The 25408-nt window shown below is 37.1% G+C and overlaps 4 protein-coding genes across 6 annotated transcripts; 3 read left to right on the top strand and 1 right to left on the bottom strand.

Moving 5' to 3' along the window:
* The first annotated feature begins 1546 nt into the window (after positions 1 to 1546).
* Positions 1547 to 5359, top strand: LOC126630693 (glycerol-3-phosphate dehydrogenase SDP6, mitochondrial-like). Of its 2 annotated transcripts, XM_050300843.1 has the most exons (7): positions 1547 to 2004; positions 2559 to 3032; positions 3148 to 3479; positions 3919 to 4079; positions 4181 to 4436; positions 4790 to 5088; positions 5208 to 5359. In XM_050300843.1, coding segments are annotated over exons 1-7 (1890 nt in total). In that variant the 5' UTR covers positions 1547 to 1637; the 3' UTR covers positions 5209 to 5359. The 2 variants fall into 2 exon arrangements, with proteins under 2 accessions (XP_050156800.1, XP_050156801.1); XM_050300844.1 differs by having other exon boundaries at positions 4790 to 5359.
* Positions 5360 to 6261: 902 nt separating this feature from the next.
* On the bottom strand, positions 6262 to 6757 carry LOC126630203 (NADH-ubiquinone oxidoreductase chain 3). Its single transcript, XM_050300317.1, is given in 2 exon segments — positions 6262 to 6571; positions 6747 to 6757. Coding segments are annotated over 2 exon segments (321 nt in total).
* A 357-nt stretch (positions 6758 to 7114) lies between these two features.
* On the top strand, positions 7115 to 10523 carry LOC126630374 (putative ribosomal large subunit pseudouridine synthase SVR1, chloroplastic). Its single transcript, XM_050300491.1, has 10 exons — positions 7115 to 7621; positions 7960 to 8039; positions 8176 to 8276; positions 8383 to 8449; positions 8596 to 8689; positions 8781 to 8829; positions 9027 to 9177; positions 9366 to 9422; positions 9660 to 9715; positions 10021 to 10523. The coding sequence occupies exons 1-10, from the start codon at positions 7159 to 7161 to the stop codon at positions 10079 to 10081; spliced, it is 1179 nt and encodes a 392-aa protein (XP_050156448.1). The 5' UTR covers positions 7115 to 7158; the 3' UTR covers positions 10082 to 10523.
* A 6807-nt stretch (positions 10524 to 17330) lies between these two features.
* Positions 17331 to 25273, top strand: LOC126628752 (kinesin-like protein KIN-UC). 2 transcript variants are annotated; one of them, XM_050298545.1, is made up of 22 exons: positions 17331 to 17789; positions 17922 to 18022; positions 18128 to 18250; positions 18395 to 18580; positions 19177 to 19398; positions 19501 to 19663; positions 19754 to 19903; positions 20234 to 20322; positions 20409 to 20621; positions 20760 to 20894; positions 21048 to 21182; positions 21548 to 21718; positions 21979 to 22155; positions 22484 to 22603; positions 22784 to 22912; positions 22984 to 23122; positions 23236 to 23328; positions 23594 to 23719; positions 24167 to 24292; positions 24472 to 24615; positions 24696 to 24824; positions 25009 to 25273. In XM_050298545.1, the coding sequence occupies exons 1-22, from the start codon at positions 17513 to 17515 to the stop codon at positions 25155 to 25157; spliced, it is 3297 nt and encodes a 1098-aa protein (XP_050154502.1). In that variant the 5' UTR covers positions 17331 to 17512; the 3' UTR covers positions 25158 to 25273. The 2 variants fall into 2 exon arrangements, with proteins under 2 accessions (XP_050154502.1, XP_050154501.1); XM_050298544.1 differs by having other exon boundaries at positions 21539 to 21718.
* The last annotated feature ends 135 nt before the right edge of the window (positions 25274 to 25408 follow it).

Here is a 25408-nt window from a genome sequence, read left to right as displayed (position 1 = left end):
TCAAAATCTGCCACTTTACTCCCTAGAACTCGATTTCGATCCCACTTTGCCCTTGAAACTCAAAAGTAGCCACTCTGCTCTCTGAAACTAGATAACTAGATTTCGGTCCCATCTTGCCCTCTGAAACTTAAAAGTTGTCACTCTACTCTATGAAACTTAATATTTAATCCACTTTGACTTGTTTCTATGTGATTCGTGAAGCTAAAAGAGAACTTCGGAGTTGGGATGTGAAGCTACAAAAAGCAGCAAGAGATAGAGAAAAGAGTAACGGGAGGGTGGTAGCACTATGGGCGAATATTAGGAAAATTTCTAGGGCTTGTTTGGTACTCTATGTGAATCCAATTTTTTTTAACTCAAAAATATTTTTCAAGTTTTAGGCTTAAAAACTTGTTTGGTTAGACTATCTTAAAAAACTGAATTCAAAACTAATTAAAAAATGGCCTATTATCTAAAAACATCAAAAGTGAGGTTTTAGATAACTTAGCCCACTCATTTCTTTTGTCTCTCTCTTACCCTCTCACTTCGAATGTATCTTTCTTTCTCTCCTCCTTTCTCTTTTATTTTTTTCCTTCCTTCTCCTTCTCTTTATCTTCTCCAATCGGTTCTCTTTATTCTTTCGTCTTCCTTCTTTCTCTCTCTCCTCATTCTCTCTATCTCCTTTAATCCTCTCTTCTTTCTTTCTCCTCTGATTCTCTCTTTCTTTTTTTTTCCTCCTCTCTCATCTATCTCCCTCTTCTGTAACTCCTTCTCTTTAGATCTCTTTTGTCTAGTTTAAGTTTTAAAATTTAAAATTTTTAAATTTAATACCAAACAAGTTTTTTAGTCTTAAAGAAAATTATTTTCAAGAGAAGTCCTTAATAAATGTTTTGATAAATGATGAAATCATTTGAATAAGATATGAAAAAGGCCCTTAAGTTTTCTGAAGTTTTTAAATTTTTTGCTAAAAAAAAGTCATACGAGGTCCAGTCATTGTCCATGTGGTATCCACGGTGTCATATCTTTGCACAATCATCATTCAGCTGTATGCCACATCATTAGTTAACTGTGCTCTTGACGAAAAGAATAATAGAAGTATAAAAGTGTTACAAAATTTAAGCTTTAGATATAAAGATATGATATTAAAAACCTTAATGTATGAAAGTTAAAATTTTATAATAATTGAGATAGTAAAGCGAGAATTACCTTTTTTTTAAGTTGAGAAAAAAGAGAGTTGATAAAGTCCTAAAAAATATATTAAAAAGTGGCATGCTGTTATTAAAAAAAAGGAAAAATAAGAAAAAGGACAAAGGAAGGGAAGTGTCACTCTATCAAGTTTCAACCAACAGAAAAGGATATTCATCGGAAATTTTTTTTTTTGGGATCTTTGTATATTGTACGATCAAAATTTATATTAAAATTTAAAATTATATATAAATTGTACATAACAAAAATTGATAACACGATATACAATAAATAGTGACGACCACAAAATCTAGATCCCAGAAAAAGAATCCGGTGGGTCCTTTTCCTCAACCAACACATACGACACTATTGCATCTCACTCCATCCAAATCCCAGCGACCGATTCCCAACGCAAACAACCTTTTTCTACGACCCCACGCTCCCGCCACTCTCTCTCTCTCTCTCTCTCTCAATTTATGGCCACCGCCACACGCCTGCGTCGGCTCGGAGCTGCCGCCTGCGTCGCCACCGCAGCAAGCGGCGCCTTTCTCCTCCAGCCTTCCTTCTCCGCCAACGACCGCGGCAATGGACCCTCCTCCCTCGGCGCCGTTCGCCAGAGGATCAGCGACCCGAACGCTGTCGTTCCGTCTAGAGCGGCTCAGGAGGCCGCTCTGATTAGCGCGAGCGCTTCCAACCCGCTCGACATTCTCGTCATCGGCGGTGGCGCTACCGGAAGTGGCGTCGCTCTTGACGCTGTCACCAGAGGCCTCCGCGTCGGCCTCGTCGAGCGCGAGGACTTCTCTTCTGGAACGTCGTCGCGGTCCACCAAGCTAATTCATGGAGGTAGGCGTATTGCGTATGTACATTCGTACACGTATCCGTATATATATAATTCATACTTCTCTGTATATATTGTGTTGCATAATTGCATTACATGGATTTCCCTGTCCTCTCAATTTGTCATTTCCGGTTCTTAATGTTACTGTTGACGTTTTGTTTTGTTTCGTTCGTCGTTTTGGCCTCCTGTCAATGCATTTGTGTGCTTGAAGAGAAATTGAGCTACAGGAGTGGATTAATTTACAGAGCCGATGTAATTTCGTCAACTTTGTAGATTGATACATTTTAACTTTGTCTATATTGATCTTAAAAGTAAATCGAGACGGAATAATCCGAAATTTCGTTGTTATCTTTCAATTTTGAATCTATGATTTGGCCGGTTCATATTGCTATGATAATTTTTAAATACTAACTGAATTGACTGTAAGATATGACACGATATGATGTTCGAATTTTTTTCGTTTGGAGTTAGTAATCATTATCTTAATTTTTTTAATATTTTCGTTTCTAATTAAGTTTTGATTCCATCCCGGCGGCTTATGTAAAATTTATTATGTTAGGCGTTCGGTACTTGGAGAAAGCCGTGTTTAATCTTGACTATGGACAGCTGAAGTTGGTATTCCATGCGCTTGAGGAGCGTAAACAGGTTATTGAGAATGCACCACACCTCTGTCATGCTTTGCCATGCATGACACCGTGTTTTGACTGGTTTGAGGTAGTGTACTACTGGATGGGCTTGAAAATGTACGATTTGGTGGCAGGACTACGACTCTTACATGTGTCCAGATATTATTCGGCACAAGAATCTGTTGAGCTGTTCCCCACCCTTGCCAGGAAGGGTAACAATAAAAGCTTGAAGGGCACCGTGGTGTATTATGATGGGCAGATGAATGACGCACGTCTTAATGTTGGATTGGCGTGCACTGCTGCCGTAGCTGGTGCAGCAGTGCTTAACCATGCAGAAGTGGTTGCTTTGTTGAAGGATGAGGCTAGCAATCGGACAATTGGTGCAAGAATCCGAGACAACTTATCAGGTAGAATGAGCGCACACTTCCACAACTGGTTTATATACTAATGTAGTGTAAAAATGATGATTTAGTAATTTCCTTTTGAACGTTGTGATTCTTACTGAATTTCTTAAGTTACCAGGGAAAGAGTTTGATATATATGCAAAAGTCGTCGTGAATGCTGCCGGGCCATTTTGTGACTCTTTAAGGAAGATGGCAGATCAAGATGCAAAACCAATGATATGCCCAAGCAGCGGTGTACATATCGTACTTCCTGACTATTACTCTCCTGAGGGTATGGGTTTGATTGTTCCTAAAACTAAGGATGGACGTGTTGTTTTCATGCTTCCATGGTTGGGACGAACAATTGCTGGCACCACAGATTCCAACACCTCTATTACTCTTCTTCCTGAACCACATGAGGATGAGATTCAGTTCATACTGGATGCCATTTGTGATTACCTTAATGTCAAGGTCTGTGATTCTCTGTGCCTGTGAGGCATCTTTTCCTGCATTGCTAATCCAAGTTTGTGACCCAACACCATGTTTATCACACGTCAAATAGACATTAGCAGTTATAAAATTAAAAATCTGTTCTTTTAATGATTACTTCCTTTCTATGTAGTCAGCTAGAATATTGCGTGTAGATTCAGTGTGATCTTATGATCTGTATTTGGATTTTAATTATCAACATGAGCAGCTTGGTCAGTTGATTGTCTATTATTTCCCTCAGTATAACACTTTCTCCTTAAGGATTTCTCTGACTAGTTGAATTTTTAAGTCGGGTTGATAATTGATGTCCAAATGCGGGAAGTAGTGGAAGACATTTAATGCTGTAACTCAATCTAGGTGTCTTCTTTCTTTTTCTATTTAGTTGTCTTGTTGGGACTAAAGCATTGCTGGGAAAATATAGGTACGCCGCACGGACGTTCTCTCTGCGTGGAGTGGTATTCGGCCATTGGCAACAGATCCATCTGCGAAAAGCACTGAGAGCATCTCCAGAGATCATGTTGTATGTGAAGATTATCCTGGTTTGGTAACAATCACGGGCGGCAAGTGGACTACTTACCGTGGGTAAGGTTTATTTGGTTGAGCTGAGATGATTTAGTTTATAGTTAAGAGGTTTTCCATTTGAAACTAGGCAACTTATATTTTGCTGACTAGAAAATTTTCAGCATGGCAGAAGATGCGGTTAATGCAGCAATAAAGTCTGGAAATCTGACCCCAGAAAATGGATGTTTGACCTCCAAGCTGCAGATCGTCGGTGGAGACGGATGGGACCCTGCATCTTTTACAGTTATAGCTCAACAATATGTGCGCATGAAGAACAGCCATGGTAAAGTTGTTCCTGCAGTGATGGACACTGCTGCAGCAAGGCATCTGTCCCATGCATATGGTACTTTTGCTGAACGAGTTGCTGCCATTGCTCAGGTTGGTTTTTCTTGCTCCAAAAGTTACTGTATTACGTGTAATCTGTTATAGTATATGGATTTCTCGTAAATAACAATATGCTTCTGGTGTCCTTAAATTACGATATTAGTAGCTGATTCCTCAACTTCCTTCGTAAGTATAATTGTTGAAGAATGGTACACTTACACTCATGTATTCGTATTTTAAAAGTCTAGATATGTTATGTTTAATGTGTAAACTCGTAATCCCTGTAAAAAAAATTATAATCGAAGGTTTCATTGTGCAATTTCGTACATTGTGTTTCTCTGTTTTTCGGACTAGTCATATGCTTTGAAGTTTATGCTCACTTATAACTTCATATTTTCAAATTTTAGAACGAAAATCTGGGGAAGAGGCTTGCCCATGGATACCCCTTTCTAGAGGCTGAGGTTGCCTACTGTGCTCGAAATGAGTACTGTGAATCTGCCATTGATTTCATTGCTAGGAGATCTCGGCTTGCTTTCCTCGACACTGATGCGGCAAGCAAGGCATTGCCACGTGTGATTGAAATTTTAGCAACTGAACACAAGTGGGACAATTCTAGGCAGAAGTACGAGTTAGAGAAAGCCAAGGAATTTTTGGAAACTTTCAAATCTTCAAAAAATGCTCAGTTCCATGATGGGAAACACGTTTAGTAAGTACATTTGTGTTTTGCTTGTCAATTAATCTTTCTATATTCCTGATCAACAAATTACTTTATCAAATCAGTCGGTAGTATAAAGAATTATGATCAGGTGCTTGTCTCCGCTGTAGGTTTGTTTGTGCATTCAATTTTCACTAGTATATTGAATGGCGGCAAGTTTTCCGGCCTTAATTCTGGTGCAAAGGAGTATGCCTGCCACGCACAGCATAAGGGTATAGTTACACATCAATGAAAATTAACTGTTTCCCTTTTGGGATTTCTATTTGTCATCTGTCACAATAATCTGTTACGAGATTCTCAGCACGCTCTGTGCAGCGTTGCTCGTAAAATTTTTCAGATGATTCTGACGCTGTATTTTCAGGTTTCCAAAATTAAAATTGTAATGTTAGAAAAATGAAAGAAACGATGTATGTAACTTACATCGTTTCTTTCATTTTCGCCTTGTAAAACCCTCTCTTGAAGAAAGAAGTGCCAAATGCTTCTCTAATTTCAAAGACACTATTTTCTTTTTATGGTTGATATTTCCTCGCCCCCGACACCCACCATTTCTGACCTCATTTGAATTACCGGCCTCGGATGGGTTGCCGAAGGCTTGGGCGGAGGTGAAAATGGTGAGTGTCGGGGAATCTGAAACCTCTTCTAATATCCTAGACACTTTGAATTTTGAACTTTGCAGATGACTAACTCTCCAACTTTTTCCTTTCCTTGTTCACGAGTAGTGTCTCTGTAAAACCACACTTCATCCATGCATATCAATTTACTTGAGTCACGGGTTACTGTTGATTTGCTGGGTCCAAAAGTTGATGAAACCAATTTCACACTCGATACTTGTGATTTTTGAACAACTTCTCTATTTTGCCTCTACCGAAATAAATATCATTTATGATAGTTCTAAAGAGGCTACTACGATGTATTTATTCATTGATGCGGCAAGCTCTTCTATTCTAGTTCACGGTTTTTTTTTTTAGCTATATGGTTCATTCGGGGAGAGTTTCACTAGTCATTGGGAACTCAAATAAAGATTTATTTAATGGCAGACGAGAAAGAAAGGTAGAAAGGAGGGGTTTTCTCCCGTTTCGGGGCTCTCTTCTGTACTAGTTGTTGACTGGCCAGGAGAAAACCAGTGCTTTTAGCTTAAGCGGATTTTCACTGGATTGGAGCCTTTTAGAAATCCTTCCCTTTTGGCTTCACTTGAGTGGTTGATGCAATGCTAGAGGAAGATCCGAACCGCCACTTTTTTCATTCATAGAGAGATCCGATCGTCAAAATCAATAAAAAGGCCATCATGGACCAAGATCCAAACGGATCAATCTTGTTGAGAGGTACTGCCCAAGGAAAGGAAAAGGTTACTTCCGGATCAAGGATAATAAATAAAATTGAAACAAGATAAAATCGTATATCGAAACGACTTCTGGCATCACCGAAAGGATCGAAACCACATTCATAGGCCGACAATTTTTCTGGATAGGTTGAACTACGGGAATGTGAAATAACATGAAAACGTCAGTAGTGTTGTCTGAAAGCTTCAAGGGATAAAACAAAAATAATATGAAAAACACATGCCCTTGAACAAATGTTCCAAACTCTATTCAAAATGCGTATAGTCAACCTGCTTCTGAAGGCTTTCAAATTCAAACCTTTATGCCAACTTGAAACGCATTTGATATCGCAAGAAAAAGCGTTTCTTGGAGTAGCTGTTAGATGCTTTTTCAAAAAGCACTTCTATTTCATTAAGGACTTGAATTTGTAATTAATATTTCAACATACTTTTTGGTTACAAAATATCAACATATTTCAATAAGAAATTTTGTAAGCAGAAGTGCTTTCTACAAAGTCAGTTTCAAACGGGTTCTAAAGACTAGAATAAAAAAAATAAAAATCTCTCTATCTCTTGGGCTTGGGTCGAGCCCACCCGATTACTTTTCTTCTTTTATTTTTGGACCCAGCCCAATAATTTGACGAAAGATAGCCCAATTATAATTCATTTCAAAAATAAATAAAAAACAAAAAATATATCCACTCCTGCAAAAAACCTCAACCAAAAAAACCCGGCAACCAAAAATGGCGTCGGTGGCAGGAGCAGCAGCAGCGCTAGCTTCTCTCTCCTCCTCCCTCCTCTCCAAACCCTCCCTCTCTCTCATCCCCATCCGCACACTCCCCCGCCTCACCTGCTCCCTCGCCACTTCCTCCTCTTCTCAGGAGTTCAACATCACATTCGCGCCACCGAAGCCCAAGCCCAAACCCGACTCCGCCGAGCTCGACCAGGATGCCCTCGCCGGGCAGCTCATCATCCCCTGGATCGTCCGCGGCGAGGACGGCAACCTCAAGCTCCAGTCGCACCCTCCCGCGCGTTTCCTCCAGGCCATCGAGACCAAGAGTAAGAGTGCCAAGAAGAAGAAGGAGGGCACCGAGAAGCGCGTGCCCACGGCCGAGCCCAAGTACTCGAAAGCCGCCCGGAGGTTCTACAACGAGAATTTCAGAGACGCCGAGCAGCGGCTCAGCAAGGTTCTCGCTGCCGCCGGAGGTAATTGTATCGAATCCCTCGTCTCTGAAATGGATAAGAAGAATGGCATTGTTGAAATTCAAATTGGAACCGAACCCATTTCTGCAATTTCATTTATTTTCAGTGTTAATGGGATTTTCTGTGCCTAGATAACAGTAAACTTTAGCGAAAAACACTTCAAGCTCGATACTTTAGAAGAAAAGTACTTTCTAATGGGTGAAGGGCTTTCATAACTAAGAATTAATTAGAGCATGGCAAGTGGATAGACGATAGTTTCGTTTCTCCAGTTGAGTGCTTTTGTATAAAACTTATAGTTGTGGGGTGGTTTTTCTAATTTACCATTTATTTTTGGGAATTAGTGGCATCGAGGAGGAGCAGTGAGCAGCTTATCTTTGATGGGAAGGTCACTGTGAATGGTTCTGTGTGCAATACTCCTCAAGTATGTTTCTTTTTCTGTATATATTTTCGTCATTTGATAGCTCCCCGATTTCATGTGTTGGGTTGTATTTGGTTTTTCTTTTAGCAGCATGATTATACTTTGGTGTAAAATCAGTGTTCTTTTTGTTTATGTGTAGACTAAAGTTGATCCTGGAAGGGATATTATATATGTCAACGGAAATCGGATTCCGAAGAGACTGCCTCCAAAGGTTTATCTTGCCCTTAACAAGCCAAAAGGGTAATGCCACCGCTACTGGCTTCTCGCATCTCTTGTTTTGTCTTCTGTTGTTGTGGTTTATTGCAGATTTTTCGATTTTGGGTTTAATGCATTGATATTATGATAGGTACATTTGCGCATCTGGGGAGAATAAATCTGTGTTGGGTCTATTCGAAGATTATTTGAAGACTTGGGTATGCTAAGGCTTACAACCTCATGCATATTGCACTTTTATATGGGCAACTACGGATTCAGGATAATTATTAGCATTTAATAGTATATACTGGTAGCATATTCATGCATTCAATTCGTCAAGTAATGAACTTGTTTGCATTTTCAGGATAAGAGAAATTCAGGAGTACCCAGACCACGACTATTTACTGTTGGCCGTCTTGATGTTGCCACAACTGGGTTGATCATTGTGACCAATGATGGTATATTCTAAAACCATATATGCAGAGTATCTGCATAAAGACCTATATAGAACCAATTCATTTGACATCATATCCAATGTTATGTTTTCAGGAGATTTTGCTCAGAAGATATCACATCCGTCTTCAAACTTGTCAAAGGAGTAAGAATGTCCATATTTTCTGTTCTCTTTTACTATTTGAGGACTATCATGTCCATATTTTCTGTTCTCTTTTACTATTTGAGGACTATCATGTTTAACTTTCAATAAAGAAAGATCATATGGAACGAAAATTTGTGTGAAATCTTTTCTTTAAATTCATATATCTATTAACCTGCAACTTTACACTGTAATTGTAGATACATTGCAGCAATAGAAGGTGTGGTTAGTAAGCGGCACCTGTTAGCCATCAGTGAGGGAACAAGCATCGATGGTGTCCATTGCACCCCAGATTCTGTGGAATTACTGCCACAACAACCAGATATGCCAAGACCCCGTTTGCGTATTGTGGTACTGATTCTTTGTTCATGTCCTTCTCTCTTTATCATGATTTAGGGCATCCGCATAGCCTTCTGAGTTAGGAGCTTCACAGAGCATTAAACTGAATAACAGTAAAGTTGTGGCTAGCTGAAGCATGAAATGACAAGTGTACAAAAATGGTCACACAAATTTCATTTTGTTGATCTGTATTTGTGCAGGTTCATGAAGGGAGGAACCATGAAGTACGAGAACTTGTTAAAAATGCTGGACTTGAGGTTAGATTTGTTTATTGATGGGAGTGTTTTCTACATCCCCGATGTGGGCATTATTCATGATAAAAACTCAACATATGGTGGCCTATTGACCTTTCAGTCTCTGTCCAGATTCTGGAAATTTTTAATTTACTGGAAAAATGGGCTTAAATCTTTAATTCAATACTAGTTCACATTTGCATTGTTCTTTGTTGAAATTTCTGTTCTGCTTATGCTGGCTACTTCTGTCTCTTGTTCCAGATACATTCACTAAAGCGTGTACGTATAGGTGGCTTCAGACTTCCGTCAGATCTTGGGTAATTGCTCTTCAGATCACCCTGCTATCGCTTTACGAATGCTCTCTCTTCTCTCGTTTTCTTACATACAAACACATTCTTTTGATTTTCTACCCTCGGATCAAACTTTTACTCAAGTTCTTTATATTCACCGGTTGACTGAAATGAGCACTTGCGTGAAATTATCCATGTCAAAATTATGTGTTGGAATTATGTTATTTTGGTTGGTCTATCTTAACCTAAGATCCTATGTCCGTCCGTCATTATGTACCTAGTTAGCAGGCTAATCCGTTGGATCTCCTTGCTAATTGTTTCCTTATTTTCAGGCTTGGAAAGCACATGGACTTAAAACAAGGGGATCTTGGCGCCTTGGGTTGGAAAAGTTAGGAAGGTTGCTGTGTGTGACTTCTGGCATTAGCATTCCCCCATAAGCTAATACAATCATCAAAGTGCTGTTAAAAACTCCACCAACATCTTGCCAAGTCGAGCTGCTGAATTGCATCCCCTACCCCATTTTTTCAGGCAGTATTTGGATGTTCTGGCTGGGAATGCCTCGGCTGATGATGGAATACAACTATACAAGCCATGGTTAATGCCGGTCGAGCTCAAGCGTAACAATTTCTGTGCCGCATAGCGTAATTCAGACGTCGCACGCGATTAACCAAAACCTCTAAACCAAAACCGGGTCTTATTAAGATCCTATGGTTGTTTTGTTTCCCGTATTCTTAATGACCAAGGTGCAAGATTTGGTCTTTGGGAAGCTGCTGCAGTTTTGGCCATTTCTAATTTGCAAGAAATAAGCAAACATTTCCAGGTTGGATGAGCGGTACATTTGCCGGCCAAAACAACACAACCAAACAAATTAGCCAACCTGCCGACACTTCATCTCCTCACCCTCACATATCCAACTCATTTCACTTAAAATATAACTCGAATTTACTCTTATCATCTGCCATCTGGGAGATGAGTGTTATTAATCCTTTAATTATGTTCTAATCAGGATTACGCTCGTCGAACTAATCACTACCTCGTTATGTCTAACGAGCACTGCATTCCCCGATTGATTCAAATGATTCCGACACAAGTGTAAAAATAATGGAGGGTTTTTAACTTTTCACCAATGCGGGATAATTCTTATGACATATTTCGTGATTTGAGCAGCTGGTCGATTGACGTTGTACAGCCAGTCGACTGGCAGCTCACATCCCGCAACCATAACAAAATTTGTTCCATGAGGATAAGATTTGGGATGCAGCATGTATTTTCTTGTATTAAGTAATTATTACATGTATCTATTGGTTTGCATTGGATTGAAGTGGTCAGCTATAACTTCCTGACTTAAATATCAAGGGAGAGAGGGTGACATGTCGGGACGGCATCGTCGCATTTGCCAAAATCTCAGAATATGACAGGCAGAAACTATAATACTATATTTTCTGATCCGAGTTTGATTTGACCCACTAAAACAGAATGAACAAAAACGAAAGGGCTTTTTTTTTTTTTTTTTTTTTTTTTAATTTTTTTAAAGAATGATTAAAGAACATGATTAACGAATTTTAGATAAAATGGCGATTGCCGCATTTAATGGGTAAAAACAAGCATGTACTCTCTAAATTAACGTAACAAAAACTTGATAACAAGAGGTTCTGAGTTTGATACTTTGTGAATAGTGAATCTGTTTGGTCGTGGGTCGAAGTGCAAAATTCTCAACTAGCCTCCACTAGGCCCGAAAGAGTTGGATAACCGTGGTTCGCCACCTGCTGTCCCCACTTATGTCAAAAAAAAAAAACAAAACTTGTATAAGAATTACTTTTCACTTCTTTGTTTTTTCTATCACGATTTTGTTAATCTAGTGATTTTAATATAAGAAAAAAACTAATGAAAATGGTTTGAAAACTTTGATTTTAACGAAAATGACAAAAATGTGTTGTAAGTGAATAGTACCATGATTGATCTTTTAGAGTAAAAATGTAATTTTTCGTTAAAGCGAACAGTACTTACAATTTTTTGTTAAAGTTCTCTAATATCCCTCATTTAGCCTTCAGCACGTGCACATTTTAGATTGAATAAATCAAACAGAAACAAAGAATAAAATTTAAAAAAATATATGTTTATTTAAGCAAGAAATGAAGAATCACCACCACATGATTGTGTTTTCTGATTGCAAATGTCGAAAACACCACATGTAACTTTGTTAAGTGGGGTTTCTTTTGTTTTTGATGCAATTGCCTCCGAAAAAGGGTGTTGTGGATATGAGAGGGCCTACATAGCAGACATAGATTCACCAACCAGACAATCGTACTACTACTCCTTTGCATATGAACGAGAAGGAAGTTGCTTCCTTATGTTTTCCTTTAATTTAATATAATAAACACACTTTTTTGCATGTAGTTATCTTCTCCAACTTTTAGTCGTGAAATTTTTTAATATCCTCCCGTGTATAGACTACATCGAAGCATATTAGAAAATTCAGGGAGTCTCAAGGTTGTATACGAACATTGACCAGAGTTCATCTTTATTTTTACTTTTTTTTTGTGGTTTGGTATAAGGGTATTTGGGATGCTTGGGCTCAACGAGACAATGGTTCGTATATATTCGTTATTACGGCCTGCGTTCATGAGAATGAAATTTGAGATCTCTACTTTATGGACTTGTAAAGATGAATAATACTCGACTGTAATGTTAGTGACAAGGTTAATTCTCCTGTAACCATGGGGGAAGCTACATGGGATAAGGAGGGGCGGCCACACCCTTCGGTCTTTGGGAATCGTCATTGAGAGTGAGGATTTTGCCCCTCTGGTCCTTTGAACTGCCACCGAAGTCTACTATGCTACTTAATTGCTTCTGTGTTTTATGCTTTGCTACTTCTTTTGCATTTTATTTTTAAAAGTCATTTTCGTCCCGGGATAAAAAACATAAAACAACGTCGTTAAGGAGTGCTACACTAAGGCTGTCATTATTAAAGAGTTTATTAATTTGTTTGATAATATGAAGGAATTGGCTGTACAGAGAAGTTTCAAGTCATATGAGGCTCTATTTAAGGCCATTATGCACCACGACCAATACATGATGGTCAAGAGGTATTTAATGCAATGTTGAGTGAGGAATAATTTTACCGTCCCTCTTTTAAATGCCACACTTAGGAGCTATTGTAAAGAGAATCGATGAGAAGATACATTATATCTCTTCCATAACATGCTATATCGAAGTCAAGAGGCAATGATGAAAAGCCCAATAATTTCACCATTCCCATTGCTCACAAGGTGTGTACGAGGTTAAGGCACTCACATATGAGGAAATAATACATGTGTTACTAAGAAACATGACAAGGTTGCATAGACCATGTATGTGGGTCACGCATTGGTTGAATTGTATTTCAAATGCGAAGAAATAGGCGAGATTGTGAAAATGTTTGATGAGTTTTTGCAATCGAATGTGTTTTTATGGAGCGTGACAAAAGAAAGGTAAAAGCTTATACCCTTTTATATTTTGACCTTCATTCTGACAATTCCTGACTACGCCACTGCCTGTAAAATGTCAAAATGTAAATTTTTTTTTTTTTGGATTCATAAAAACAGTAACTTTTTCTAAAGTAAGCCAAGTATTAGTAATTGTGGATTCATAAAAAGACTTTGTTCATGTGTGGTCAACGATAGGGGGATTGGTCGAGTTTCATACTGTTGCCAGCACTGTACAAGTTTCCTGGGACCACATATATTTTCACGTGATGACATGACAACATATACTTTTTGATAATTCGTACACTGACAACATTGACAAGCCTAATTCACAGATATAAAAGGCAGTAATAATTCACAATACAGAAAATCTCACAGAAAGGAGAATCTCTACATTCGCATTTAGATAAAGCATTCTACATATAAAAAATATCTTAATTTTTTAAACCGTTAAAATTTTAATTTTAGTGTTTTTAATTAGAAATTTAAAAGTTAAAAAGTTTGAAATATAAAAAATCTCATCCAGTGAGTAACTCTTAACATTTAGACGCAAGGTCATGTTTCTTTTCAATCGATGTCAAACACTTTAGGTTACGTACGGATTGGTTGGAATGCATCAAAGTGATTGGTAGAATAGAGTATAAGTTGGGTGAATTGGAGATTCATTACAATTCATGTGAAAATGAAATAAAATACGTTTTAAGCTCATATGATGGTCGCAACCTTAAAGGGAGTGTAGAAAATTGCCTTGAACGACAAAATGAGTGGTTTCAAGTATGATTTTAGAGTCAAACAAACTTCAATGCTTTTAAAGGTGCTTTTATTCTTGATCAGGATTAAGAATAGACAAAAATCTCGATTTCAACTTTGATGAAAAACATAACCACGAGAGATTATTAAGTTTTTTTTTTCCCCACATTAGCCTATAATTTACACAATTTGGAAGAAACAAAATACTAAGTTGATAATAATAACTATAACTAGCCTTTCTGCACGCGCCTTGCGCGTGCGAAAGGTCTTTTTTACATCACGGCGCACTACGCGCGGCAGTCAAAGTTTTTTTTCCCTTCCACATTTGGTTTGAGTGGAAAAGTGTTTTATTTTTGTTTTTGTGATGGCAAATAAACCATACTAATATAAACAAAATAGGGAAAATTAGATTCTCATCATTCTTTTTGCTACTTTATTGATTAAAATCTTATTCCTTTTCAAATTTTGATAAAGGTCCTTGTGTATTAATAACATCATTAATTATTTCAATAATAAAATATTTTTTTATTTCTAAATACATTCATTTAATGTTAAAAATGTTACAATTAGTATATTTATATTTATGACTAAATTTTTTATCATATATTTTTAGTTTTAATTTGTACCCATTTTTAATTTGTAATTCTTTTTTAACGTGTACCAATTTTATTTTCACTTTTAATTTGTACCCATATATTAATTTCTTTCTGTGCTCATATTTTTTAAAGTTTATTTGTCTTTTTACCCATATATATTGTTTTTATTTGTACTTTTTATTTTGCTAAATGTACCCATTCATGTAAAACTTTTTAATCTTAAAATGTAGTCATTCTTAAATATACCAATTTGTTATATGTAAAATGTACCCTCTTTTTTTTTTATATATAAAATCTATTCAATTTTTTTCTAATCCATTTTTAAACGTATATGGGTACATTCTTTTTTCTTTGATTTTAAAATGTATCCATATCAAGTTTAATTGAAGAAATTTACTAATGTTATTAAGCCTAATATCTTTCTTTTTTTTTTCTTTTTTTTTTTGTGTGATTTAGAAGAATGTACCCATGTTTTGATACAATAAATTTTTTGGTTAATTTTGATGAATGTACCCATGTTTATATATACACACACACAATAGTATATTTATATTTTAATATTTTTAATCCCACAAATTATGGTTTTTTAAATTTAAAATCTAATTTATATAAACAACTAAAATTTCTAATTTTTAATTTAAAAAAATATAGTAACGTACATATAAATAAATTATCACATTAATTTCAGGGACCTCGATCAAAAATTAAAAACCAACAAGATTTCAATCAAAGAATATTCATAACTAAGGACCGCATTTAAAGTCTCCCAACAAAATATAAATTGAACTAGTAATTGAAACACACTAAAATATTAATCAATACAAAAAAGGAATAACGCAGATAAGGTGACGATCTCTGATATGTTGCTCCTATCATTTCCCTACATACTTAATCTGTTGAAGTCCACTTTAAATTCTTTTGGATTCCTACATTTAAAAAAAACACAATATAATTTATTTGACAAAAGAAAAGACAACATGAGAGGAAAATTACTATAATAGTCAAGTAACATATGAAAGTGATCAATAATAAAAATTCATGTCACATATTTCGTACATTACCATTTATGTTAATGTTGTGAGGTTAGAGGATAAAGATACATTTAATAGCACCACTACTTTTCACTCTAATATTCATGGTGTGAGGACACTTCTCCATAATAGAACATCAATTCATAATTCAACCAGTAAATCAAAGTCTATAGTGCATGAAAACGTGACACCTTAGTTGATCACATGTATTTACATACTGGTTTTGAATTTGTGTAGCATGTGGATCAACAGAGCAAGTTGTTGGTGTGCAAAATAAGATTGTCTAATTTATTGTAATTGGTCTTTTTTTTCATCAAAAGGTTTTTTGATGCAATTGCTGTTGCTAAAATTTTGAATGCCCCTTTGGTTATTCCACACCTTGAAGTTAATCCCGCGTGGCAAGATTCGAGGTATTAAGTGAGTATGCTAACCCGGAATTGTTCCTAGATGTTATTATTTTTATCCAAGGGGAGCCATTGATGGGAAACTTCTTTTGCAACGCCTTTGATCTTTCAACTATTCCACGTAGGGTTATCTGCAAGCCAAAACCTAAGAGCTAGTCTCTCCACCACACTCACCCCTCACCTAAACCATAACAAAAAAGGAAAACAGTCGGCGGCAGCTTCGTTTTATACTGAACTCTTCTAGTCGGACAAAGAGAGAAAAAGAAGAGAGTGAGTGAGTAAAAAAATTAACCAAATAAAACATAGAATAGTGAAGACCAAATTAACTTCATTACCTTGAGGAATATGAGTCAATGATTAAAAAGAGAGTTCCAGAGAGAGAAAAGATAACCTCGAGGTTACAACACCCTGAAAAACTACGGTACATCCTTGTTGCTAAGTAAGAGGAACTCATGCACTAATACACATTATAAGAACTAACCGCACGCTGCAAAACAAAGTGAAGCAGCACAAATACAAAGAATTAACACTTCAAAATATTCATCATATACATCAATATGTTTCTTGTGCTTGAATTGGGCATAAGTGAATAAATTCCAATTCACATGTCTAAAAACCAATGCCCTTCTTTTAGCAAATTCCATATCGAATTGTACATGTACCAATAACAATTTGAGGTAACCGAACCTACACATTTATGCCTTTCGACTATTAAAAAATAGATTTGTATGACAAACAATCTAATAATCCAAGCACAAAAATGCAAATTGCAAAAGCTAAAGCACATACCTTAGTGGGCATAAGTTTTGATTACGTGATATAATTCTTTTGATATCACTGCAAATTCCACCGTATTCAGAATCGCACACCTCCATCAACAAATGGCAAAGCAAAAAATCAAAACAATTGAAAAAAGAAGAATCGATGAATCGGGAAGACGTACTTGGAGAGGTTGAGTCGAGATCAAGATCGAGGTGATCAGACATTGGTTCTACTCGTTTTATCCCAAGTTGGAGTCTTAAAACCCCACGGCAACATGTTGATAGCAGTTGCAAAATTGAACAGAACGTGGTGATCCTAAACCTACGTTAATTTTTTTTTTTTTGAGTTTTTTTAACAATTTTAAATTTCTAAGTGTGTTTTTAAATATTTTTTTTCTGACAAAATTGCCCTTGTGTTTTTTATGTATAAAATTCGATCAGTTTTAGTTTTTGTTTTGTTTTAGGGGCTTTTTAGTCCAATTATTTTTTATGAAGCCTTGAGACACTAAAATGTGCTTCTGAATTTCTAATATTAGAGATTAGAGATAATTAAAAAATAATAATAATAATGGAACGAATAAATAAATAATTAAAGAGAGGAAAGAAAAAAAACGGCCGACTCTTTGTCTGCTCAAACGTAACCCACAACGCGGGAACCAGTTTGCTTTCTCTTTCTGTCATTTGCAAATCGCTCTCTCATTTACTATTTTTTCTTTCTCTTCCCCATCGTGCCGGCCTCTCTCTCTCTCCTCACAACAATAAAGGGACAGAATCTCCCTCTGCCATTCTCTCAGTTTCCTCTGACAATTCCAAAATCAATGGCCGCTGCTTCTTCTTCTTCCTCTTCCGTACGATCATCGTCGTCGTCGACGGCATCTGCGGCAGCAGGGCATACTAATGGCAGTAACAGTACTAGTGGAAGGTCCGAGAGGCAAACGACGTCGTCGGCACAAGTCCCTCCTGCTCACTCCACTAGACAGACGACGTCGTCGTCGCAAGCCAACAGCCACCGCTCGCGGCCTTCTTCTTCCAGTTCACGGCGCTCCGTCACTCCCAATTCGAGAACTCCTCACTCTAACCCCGAATATCAACAAGGTGTCTCTCTCTCCTTCTCCCACATTTAACTATAAATTTTTGGAATTTTGGAAATTCATCTTCAAAGAATCCATTTTTTTTATTTCAAATCAAACTTCAAGTTTTTAATTTTTTTGGATTAATTTGTAACAGAGGCCGGAAGAGTGAGGGTCGCTGTCAGGCTTCGACCGAGAAATCTGGAGGATCGCATTTCGGATTCTGATTTCGCAGACAGTGTTGAGCTGCAGCCTGAGGTGTGATTTTGCAGTTGAAATTTCCAAGCTTTTTTATTAATCTTAAGCCAGATTAATTACTTATAATTAAATTAAATTTTCGTATTTTTTTTCTCTGATATGTAGCTGAAGCGGCTGAAGTTGAGAAAGAACAATTGGAGTTCAGAGTCTTACAGATTTGATGAAGTTTTTACGGAATCCGCCTCACAAAATCGGGTTTATCAAGTGGTGGCAAAACCTGTAGTTGAGGTATCTTGTTTGTTTATCAGTATTTCTTTGGCATTTTCGGGTTGCATTTGATGGTGTCGAGATGCTCAATGTGTGCTTCGATTGCAATTGTGGTTCTCGAATTGGTTGATTTTGTGTAATGTCGAGTTTGATGTACTTTTGCAGAGTGTGTTGAGTGGATATAATGGGACAGTTATGGCCTATGGCCAAACCGGTACTGGGAAAACTTACACAGTTGGCAGTCTGGGTAGAGATGATGCATCCGAGCGTGGCATTATGGTTAGAGCCTTGGAGGACATACTCTCGACTACGTCTGCCGCTTCTGATAGTGTGGAAGTTTCCTACTTGCAGGTGGGTGTCTCTGTTTGTGTTTCATTGTTGTTTTGATTTGAAGTTCTTGTTCAAGCGTTCCATGATCCACCATGGTCGGGGTTCTGTATCACTGTTTTGAGTGAAATATAAGTGAATTGCTACAGAGTCCATTGTAGGCATGATTTTGTTCACTGCGCTGTAGGAACCTAATAGCAACGTTTCATTTCATGATTTGAACGCTACACTGTTAAGGAACAAAAATCTTTTGGAGTTCGTTAGGAATACCTGGAGATGTGCTTCGTAAAATTTGAACAAGGGTCCAGTAAACAATGTGTCCAGTGTAAGGCCCCCGTCACATTCCCTTGTTGTGTGAGGCTACATTGAGGTATCACTATCAGCAAGTTCTGAACTTCCACCCTCTCTTTCAGAACTCTGTTCTTCTTTCTTATCCAGGAAAAGAAGGATGACAAGGAAAGGGAATATAGTGGTTTCCAGTCAAACCTTTTCTTATTTAACATTGTTACCAAATTCTAAAGATTGCTTGTCATCTGTTCACATATCTGTTGAAGTAGAGCGGCAAGTTACTACCATGCTGGATGATTGCTCATCTATTAAGAAATGTTTTTTTGCTCCAGTTGTACATGGAATCTATTCAAGATTTGCTTGCACCAGAAAAGATTAATATTCCTATTCACGAGGACCCCAAGACTGGTGAGGTGTCACTTCCTGGTGCTTCAGTAGTAAGAATTAAAGACCTTGATCACTTTTTACAACTGCTACAAATTGGTGAGGCAAATCGTCATGCAGCTAACACGAAGCTGAATACAGAATCTTCACGCAGTCATGCGATTCTTATGGTGGGTCTGTTGTATGATTTTGGATTTATCAATTCATGTTTGTTTCCAAATTTTAGATATTGGTTCTTTGAATAACGATGATCTGAATCTTTATGCTTATAGGTTTTTGTTCGTAGATCTGTGCAAGAAAATGGTACAGATGAGATCGCTTCTCAAGAAAAAGCCTCTAGAGCTGATTTATCTGTTAGGCATGGTGCACCTATAGTTCGAAAAAGCAAGTTGCTGATTGTCGATCTTGCAGGATCTGAAAGAATAGATAAATCTGGTTTGTCAACGATACTGTACACCTGAAGTGGTACTTAAGCTTTTGTTTCCATCACTTGTTATTCCTGACATTATTTTTCTCATGTTGCAGGCAGTGAGGGTCACTTGCTCGAGGAGGCAAAATTTATAAATCTTTCACTTACTTCCCTTGGAAAATGTATAAATGCATTGGCGGAAAACAGTCCACATATCCCTATCAGAGATTCTAAGCTTACAAGGTTGCTTCGTGATTCATTTGGAGGTTGTCCCAGTATATTTACTTTCTGCTCTGTATCTTGATATTGCACAGATTTTATTGGATTGCTCTTCTTACATCTGTAATGCTATTTGCTATGTATTTGGGCCATAGCCAATGCTCTATATCTTGAATGCATTTTGTGTCCAGTGTGACAACAGTAATTTGATATATTGTTCATATTTTTTATCCTATTTATACACATATGTCTGTAAAGAATGAAAAAAATATGAAAAGGCCAAATGCATACATATGAATACCTGCTTTCATTTATTTCTGCTGCATTTCTTTTCCTAATTTTTCTAAAAGGAAATTCGATGTATTTCTATGAAACAGGCTCTGCGAGGACCTCACTGATAGTAACGATTGGGCCGTCAGCACGACACTATGCAGAGACAACTAGCACGATAATGTTTGGACAAAGGGTGAGCTATTTCTTTTCCTAATTTCTCATTTATTATGTTGGTAATTTAAAATCTTTCATACAAACCACCTGTTATTTATTTTGCAGGCAATGAGAATAGTAAACATGGTAAAACTTAAAGAAGAATTTGATTATGAGAGTCTATGTCGGAAGCTTGAGAATCAAGTAGACCATCTTACTGCACAATTAGAAAGGCAACAAAAGTTGTTGGACAGTAACAAATTGGAATTGGAAAGACAGCTGAAAGAGTGTCAAGATTCTTTTGCTGAGGCCAAGAACAATCTAAGCACAAAGTCTCAGGTAGTTGCCTCGCCTAGAAGCCATTTGTAATTGGTTGATGAAATGCTGGTCATAATATTATGAGGGTTGTATTCAACTCACATACAGCCTATTTTTATGAGAGGTATACTACGCTTTTTCCTTCTAATATACATGCAGTTATTGGAGAAAGAAAATGCTCGTTTGGAGCTGGATCTGAAAGATCTTTTAGATGAGCTGAACTGTCAAAAAGAACACAGTGATCTGATGCATGATAAGGTTGCACAGCTCGAAGCGAGTTTAGAACGTGGAGAGGTACTTCTTTTTTGAAGACTCGGTGAAAGAATGTTGCCTTTTTATTTTCATTTCATTTTGATGAATTTTCATCTAGTCATCTTCTTGTCGTGCCTATTGTTATGAGGATTGGTCTGTCATTCCCTCCATCTAATACTTCTTTTTTACATGCAGTTTCTGGAAAAGGAAAATACTCGTTTGGAGTTGGATCTGAAAGATCTTTCAGATAAACTGAACCATGACAAAGAACACAGTAACCTGATGCATGATAAAGTTGCAAAACTTGAAGCAAGTTTAGAACATGGCAAGGTATTTCCTTTTTTTAGATCCAGTGCGCCAGCATTGATACTGTAACGGCTGTATTGCCACAGCTCCATTGCCTTGCAATTTTGTTTCATTTTAATGACTATTCGTCTAGTTGGTTTCTAGTCAATCTGGCTGAGGCTATACAGGTTATTAATGTTGGTATTACCATTCTAGTGGCTAGTGCATCGACATTTTAGAATAACAGTACACCAAAATGTAGGCTAGTAAATCAGTTGTATAGCAGGAGTTATACGCATGCACACACACTCAAACATATGTAAACACATTACTGTTCTCATAATCAAATATTTTGTCCTTTATGAGCATGGCATTTATAGTGTTGTTTTGCCTGTTGGTAGCAACACCAGCTTGAAAGTTCTATGTATCAGAAAATATTAGCTGATACCACTCAGATGTATGAAGAGAAAATAGCAAAGTTGATTAAGGAGCTTGATGATGAGCGTGCTCGTGCTGAAAGCACAGAGAAACAGTTAGATGAAACAACGAAGCTTCTGACTGATGGCCAAAAGGCTATTCAGGTAAGCTCATTATGCATTTAAAACAGGACCTTCTTTTGTCATCTTTAATTGTAACAGTTATCTGTAATACCCTTGGCATGCTTTTTTTATTTAAATATTATCTCTTCTTCCTAATCATGGCCACCTTTTTATTTGAAAATTTTAAACTTCAACCTTTTATTTATAGTCTTTTCTTTTCAGTTCTAAATAATGGAAGCTAATATTTTAGTACAAGTTATAGCAACGTGAGTACCAACCGTAATCTTTCTTCATTTTTGTAGCAACATCAGATGGAAAATTCTGCATATCAATCAGCACTGGCAGACACTACTCAGATGTATGAGAAAAAAATAGCTGAGTTAATGGACCAATTGGAAAATGAGCATGCCCGTTTTGAAGATCTAGAAGAGCAGTTGGATGTGGAGAAGAAACGACGTAACCGTCAAAACTCAATGCAGGTTAAATTTATTCCTAAAACTTACTAAATGAGCTCATTGTGATGCTGAGATCAGTGTTCTTCTATTATCATGTATCTGTGATATTCTTTGTTTATTTTTTCTTTTAACATTTATATGGGCAAAAAGAAAAATTGATCCCTAAGTTCGTCATAGTAATATATCACTTCATTTTGAGCTGGGAAAAGTTTCTATGCAGCTACTATCTGTCTTTATTCCTCCTGTTGTGATAATTAATAATTCTCTAAATCTGGTGAAACGATTGTTCGTATTCAAGGCTCGTTTGCACACATTTTTCATACAGTAAGTTGTATTTTGTTTTAAAATCCAGGGGAAGAAAGAGATTGATGAACTTAGAGTGCAGTTAGAAGAAATGAATCAGCTACATGAACAAACTCTAAACAAATATTGGTCCTTGAAATCAGAATGCACTGATCTCTCAGAAGAGAAGGTATGTTGACATATAAAATGCGACAAGTGTGGTTCAATATTCTATTCGCACAAAATGTAGACTAATATATATTACGGTTGTGGTCATGCAATTGCTCATACAGTTTCCATGAGTTTAGTAGTCTGTTAAGTGTGATTTACTAAAGAGTTTGTGATATTTTATATCATTGGGACTATTAAGGCAAGACTCAACGAAGAACTTCGAGATGCGAAGCAAAGACTTTTAATTGAAGAGAAGCAGAGGAAGTCTGTAGAGAATGAGCTAATCAAATTAAAGAAGGCTGCACTGGAGAAAAAAGATGAGTTTGAGGTGAGTTGCTTATGCATTTTAAAAAATATCAGTTCAACAAATATAATGTCTTACAGTGGAAAATTCTCCAGGACAAGAAGTCGTATATGAAGGAAAATATACATAAAGGGTCCTCTGCGTTTGGGAATCCAATGGGATTACACAATTCGAATCCATCAAGGGATTCAATTTCTGGTCAGAGGGCCACCATTGCAAAAATATGCGAAGAAGGCAAGATTTATTATATATTAAAGCCTCATAAAGTTTTGAGAACTATCTATCTTTCCCTTTTCTAATTCCACTTAATGATATATCTCGGCTGACAATTTACTTCATAAATTCAGTTGGGCTTCAAAAGATCTTACAACTGCTGACATCCGAAGATATAGATGTTCAAACCCATGCTGTGAAGGTGGTTGCCAACCTTGCAGCTGAAGGTATGCACTTTCCTGTATTGTCTATTTATATTAGTGGATAAATGCATACTTACTACTACTGTGCTAAAGATGGACGTGATATTAGTAATTACATTGACATCTGAAAATCAGTCTACTGAAAAAAAAAAAAGTTATTTTAAAACTGATGTATGCCACTTCGATTTTCACATAAAGTGATATTCTATGGCATATGTTGTGTATACAATTAGAATGAGGATTTAATTGTGTATACAATTGTACCAATTAAGATTTTCTTTTGTTTCAGATACTAATCAGGCAAAGATTGTTGAGGAAGGCGGTTTAGATGCTTTGCTTGCGCTGTTGCGATCTTCACAAAATACAACTATCCTTAGAGTTGCTTCTGGGGCCATTGCCAATTTAGCAATGAATGGTAATTCTGATTCCGTTTTCATCTTTCCTATGCATTTTAGTTAGTAAAGATACAATCCTTCCCTGCCTTCCCTTGGTCATCTTTTTCATGTAGACCTTGCTTTAAAAACCTTGTTTAGACTACGTTGGTTGTGGTAAATGCAAACCAATCTGATTATTAAGTGCATACCATCAAAGATGCTGATTTTATGAACATGTAACCACATATATTTTTGACAACCATAAAACTTAATGTATTTCCTGTTATCTTGGGTCTAAGGGTCTTTTAGTAAGTCGGCGAAAATGACTCCCAAGTTCTGGGGAAAGGAAGACCCTAGGCAGTAAAAGGATCAGGGCGGGGGTGGGGAAAGAACTTGGTAGTTTCATGTTGAATATTTGATCATTCTCTTAATTTTATTTACTTATCCCCTCTTCTTTCGATTTTTGTCTCTCTTTTAACTCTTCTCAGAGGTAAATCAAGGCCTAATTATGAGCAGAGGTGGAGCTCAACTACTCGCAGAGACAGCAAGCAACACAAATGATCCACAAACTCTTAGAATGGTTGCTGGCGCACTCGCTAATTTATGTGGAAATGGTAAGCACTAGATGGTTTAGAGTTATTTTGTTCGAGTTTTAGGTTCATTCCTTTGCTGCATAGATTGTGTACTCAACGTGTCAACATATCCCAATATATTTTATGTCTAAACGGATGGAGCCGCATCTTGTTGAAGGTTATTAGCATGAGGGGTCATGCATAGTTTTTGTTAATTACAGAAGGATTACATACAATGCTGAAGGAAGATGGAGGAATTAAGGCACTCTTGGGAATGGCAAGGTTGGGGAGTAGTGAAGTCATCGCACAGGTTGCTAGAGGACTGGCTAACTTTGCAAAATGTGAATCGCGCGGAACTATTCAAGGTTGGTCGAAGCAGTCCTTTTTGTGGCTGCGTACATGTATCATGCTGCATTGTATTCAATATTAAGCTCTACATTTTCAGGACATAGAAAAGGCCGCTCACTTTTGATGGACGATGGCGCCCTTACCTGGTTGATCATCAACTCCAACACCACGTCAACTTCAATCCAACGCCACATCGAGCTTGCTCTCTGCCATTTAGCGCAAAACGGTAAGCTCTCTCTGGGTTGGCCATTTTTGACTGAGAATTTTACATGTTTCACGTTAATCGGACAACTAATAGCGAGTATTTGAGAGTATTATGATATGCTTTAGTCATTAGTCATGCATAGATTTTGTGGAAACTTAGATGCTTAGGATGACTTGGACGGTAATTTTATCTGTTGTTGGTGCAGAGGACAATGCAAGGGATTTCATATCCAGTGGAGGGCTTCAAGAGATTATTCGAATATCGGCTGAATCCAGTCGGGACGATATCCGAAACTTGGCGAAGAAGGCGTTGAGAGTGAATCCAAAATTTTACAATCAGATGCATGGTGAATAGTGAAATGTACAAAATCTCATTGTTTTGTAGCTTCTGCAGTTCGAGTTGTAACTTTCATCAACTGAATCGCGAATGAAGTATCCTACTTTTGCGTAATATATGCATGTTTCGAGAAATCACAAGGGGCAATTGTTATCATAGCTAGCCAAATAGCATCTGGGAGGCATTGCTCGAGATATAAAATCCCGAATCCGAGGTCTCGTGTTCAACTCACCCTCCTTGAATATCGCTTGTATAAAAAGAATAACTTA

This window comes from Malus sylvestris, chromosome 7, assembly GCF_916048215.2.
Source record: "Malus sylvestris chromosome 7, drMalSylv7.2, whole genome shotgun sequence".
NCBI classification, from domain to species: Eukaryota; Viridiplantae; Streptophyta; class Magnoliopsida; order Rosales; family Rosaceae; genus Malus; species Malus sylvestris.
This window is presented reverse-complemented; position numbering and strand designations above follow the sequence as displayed.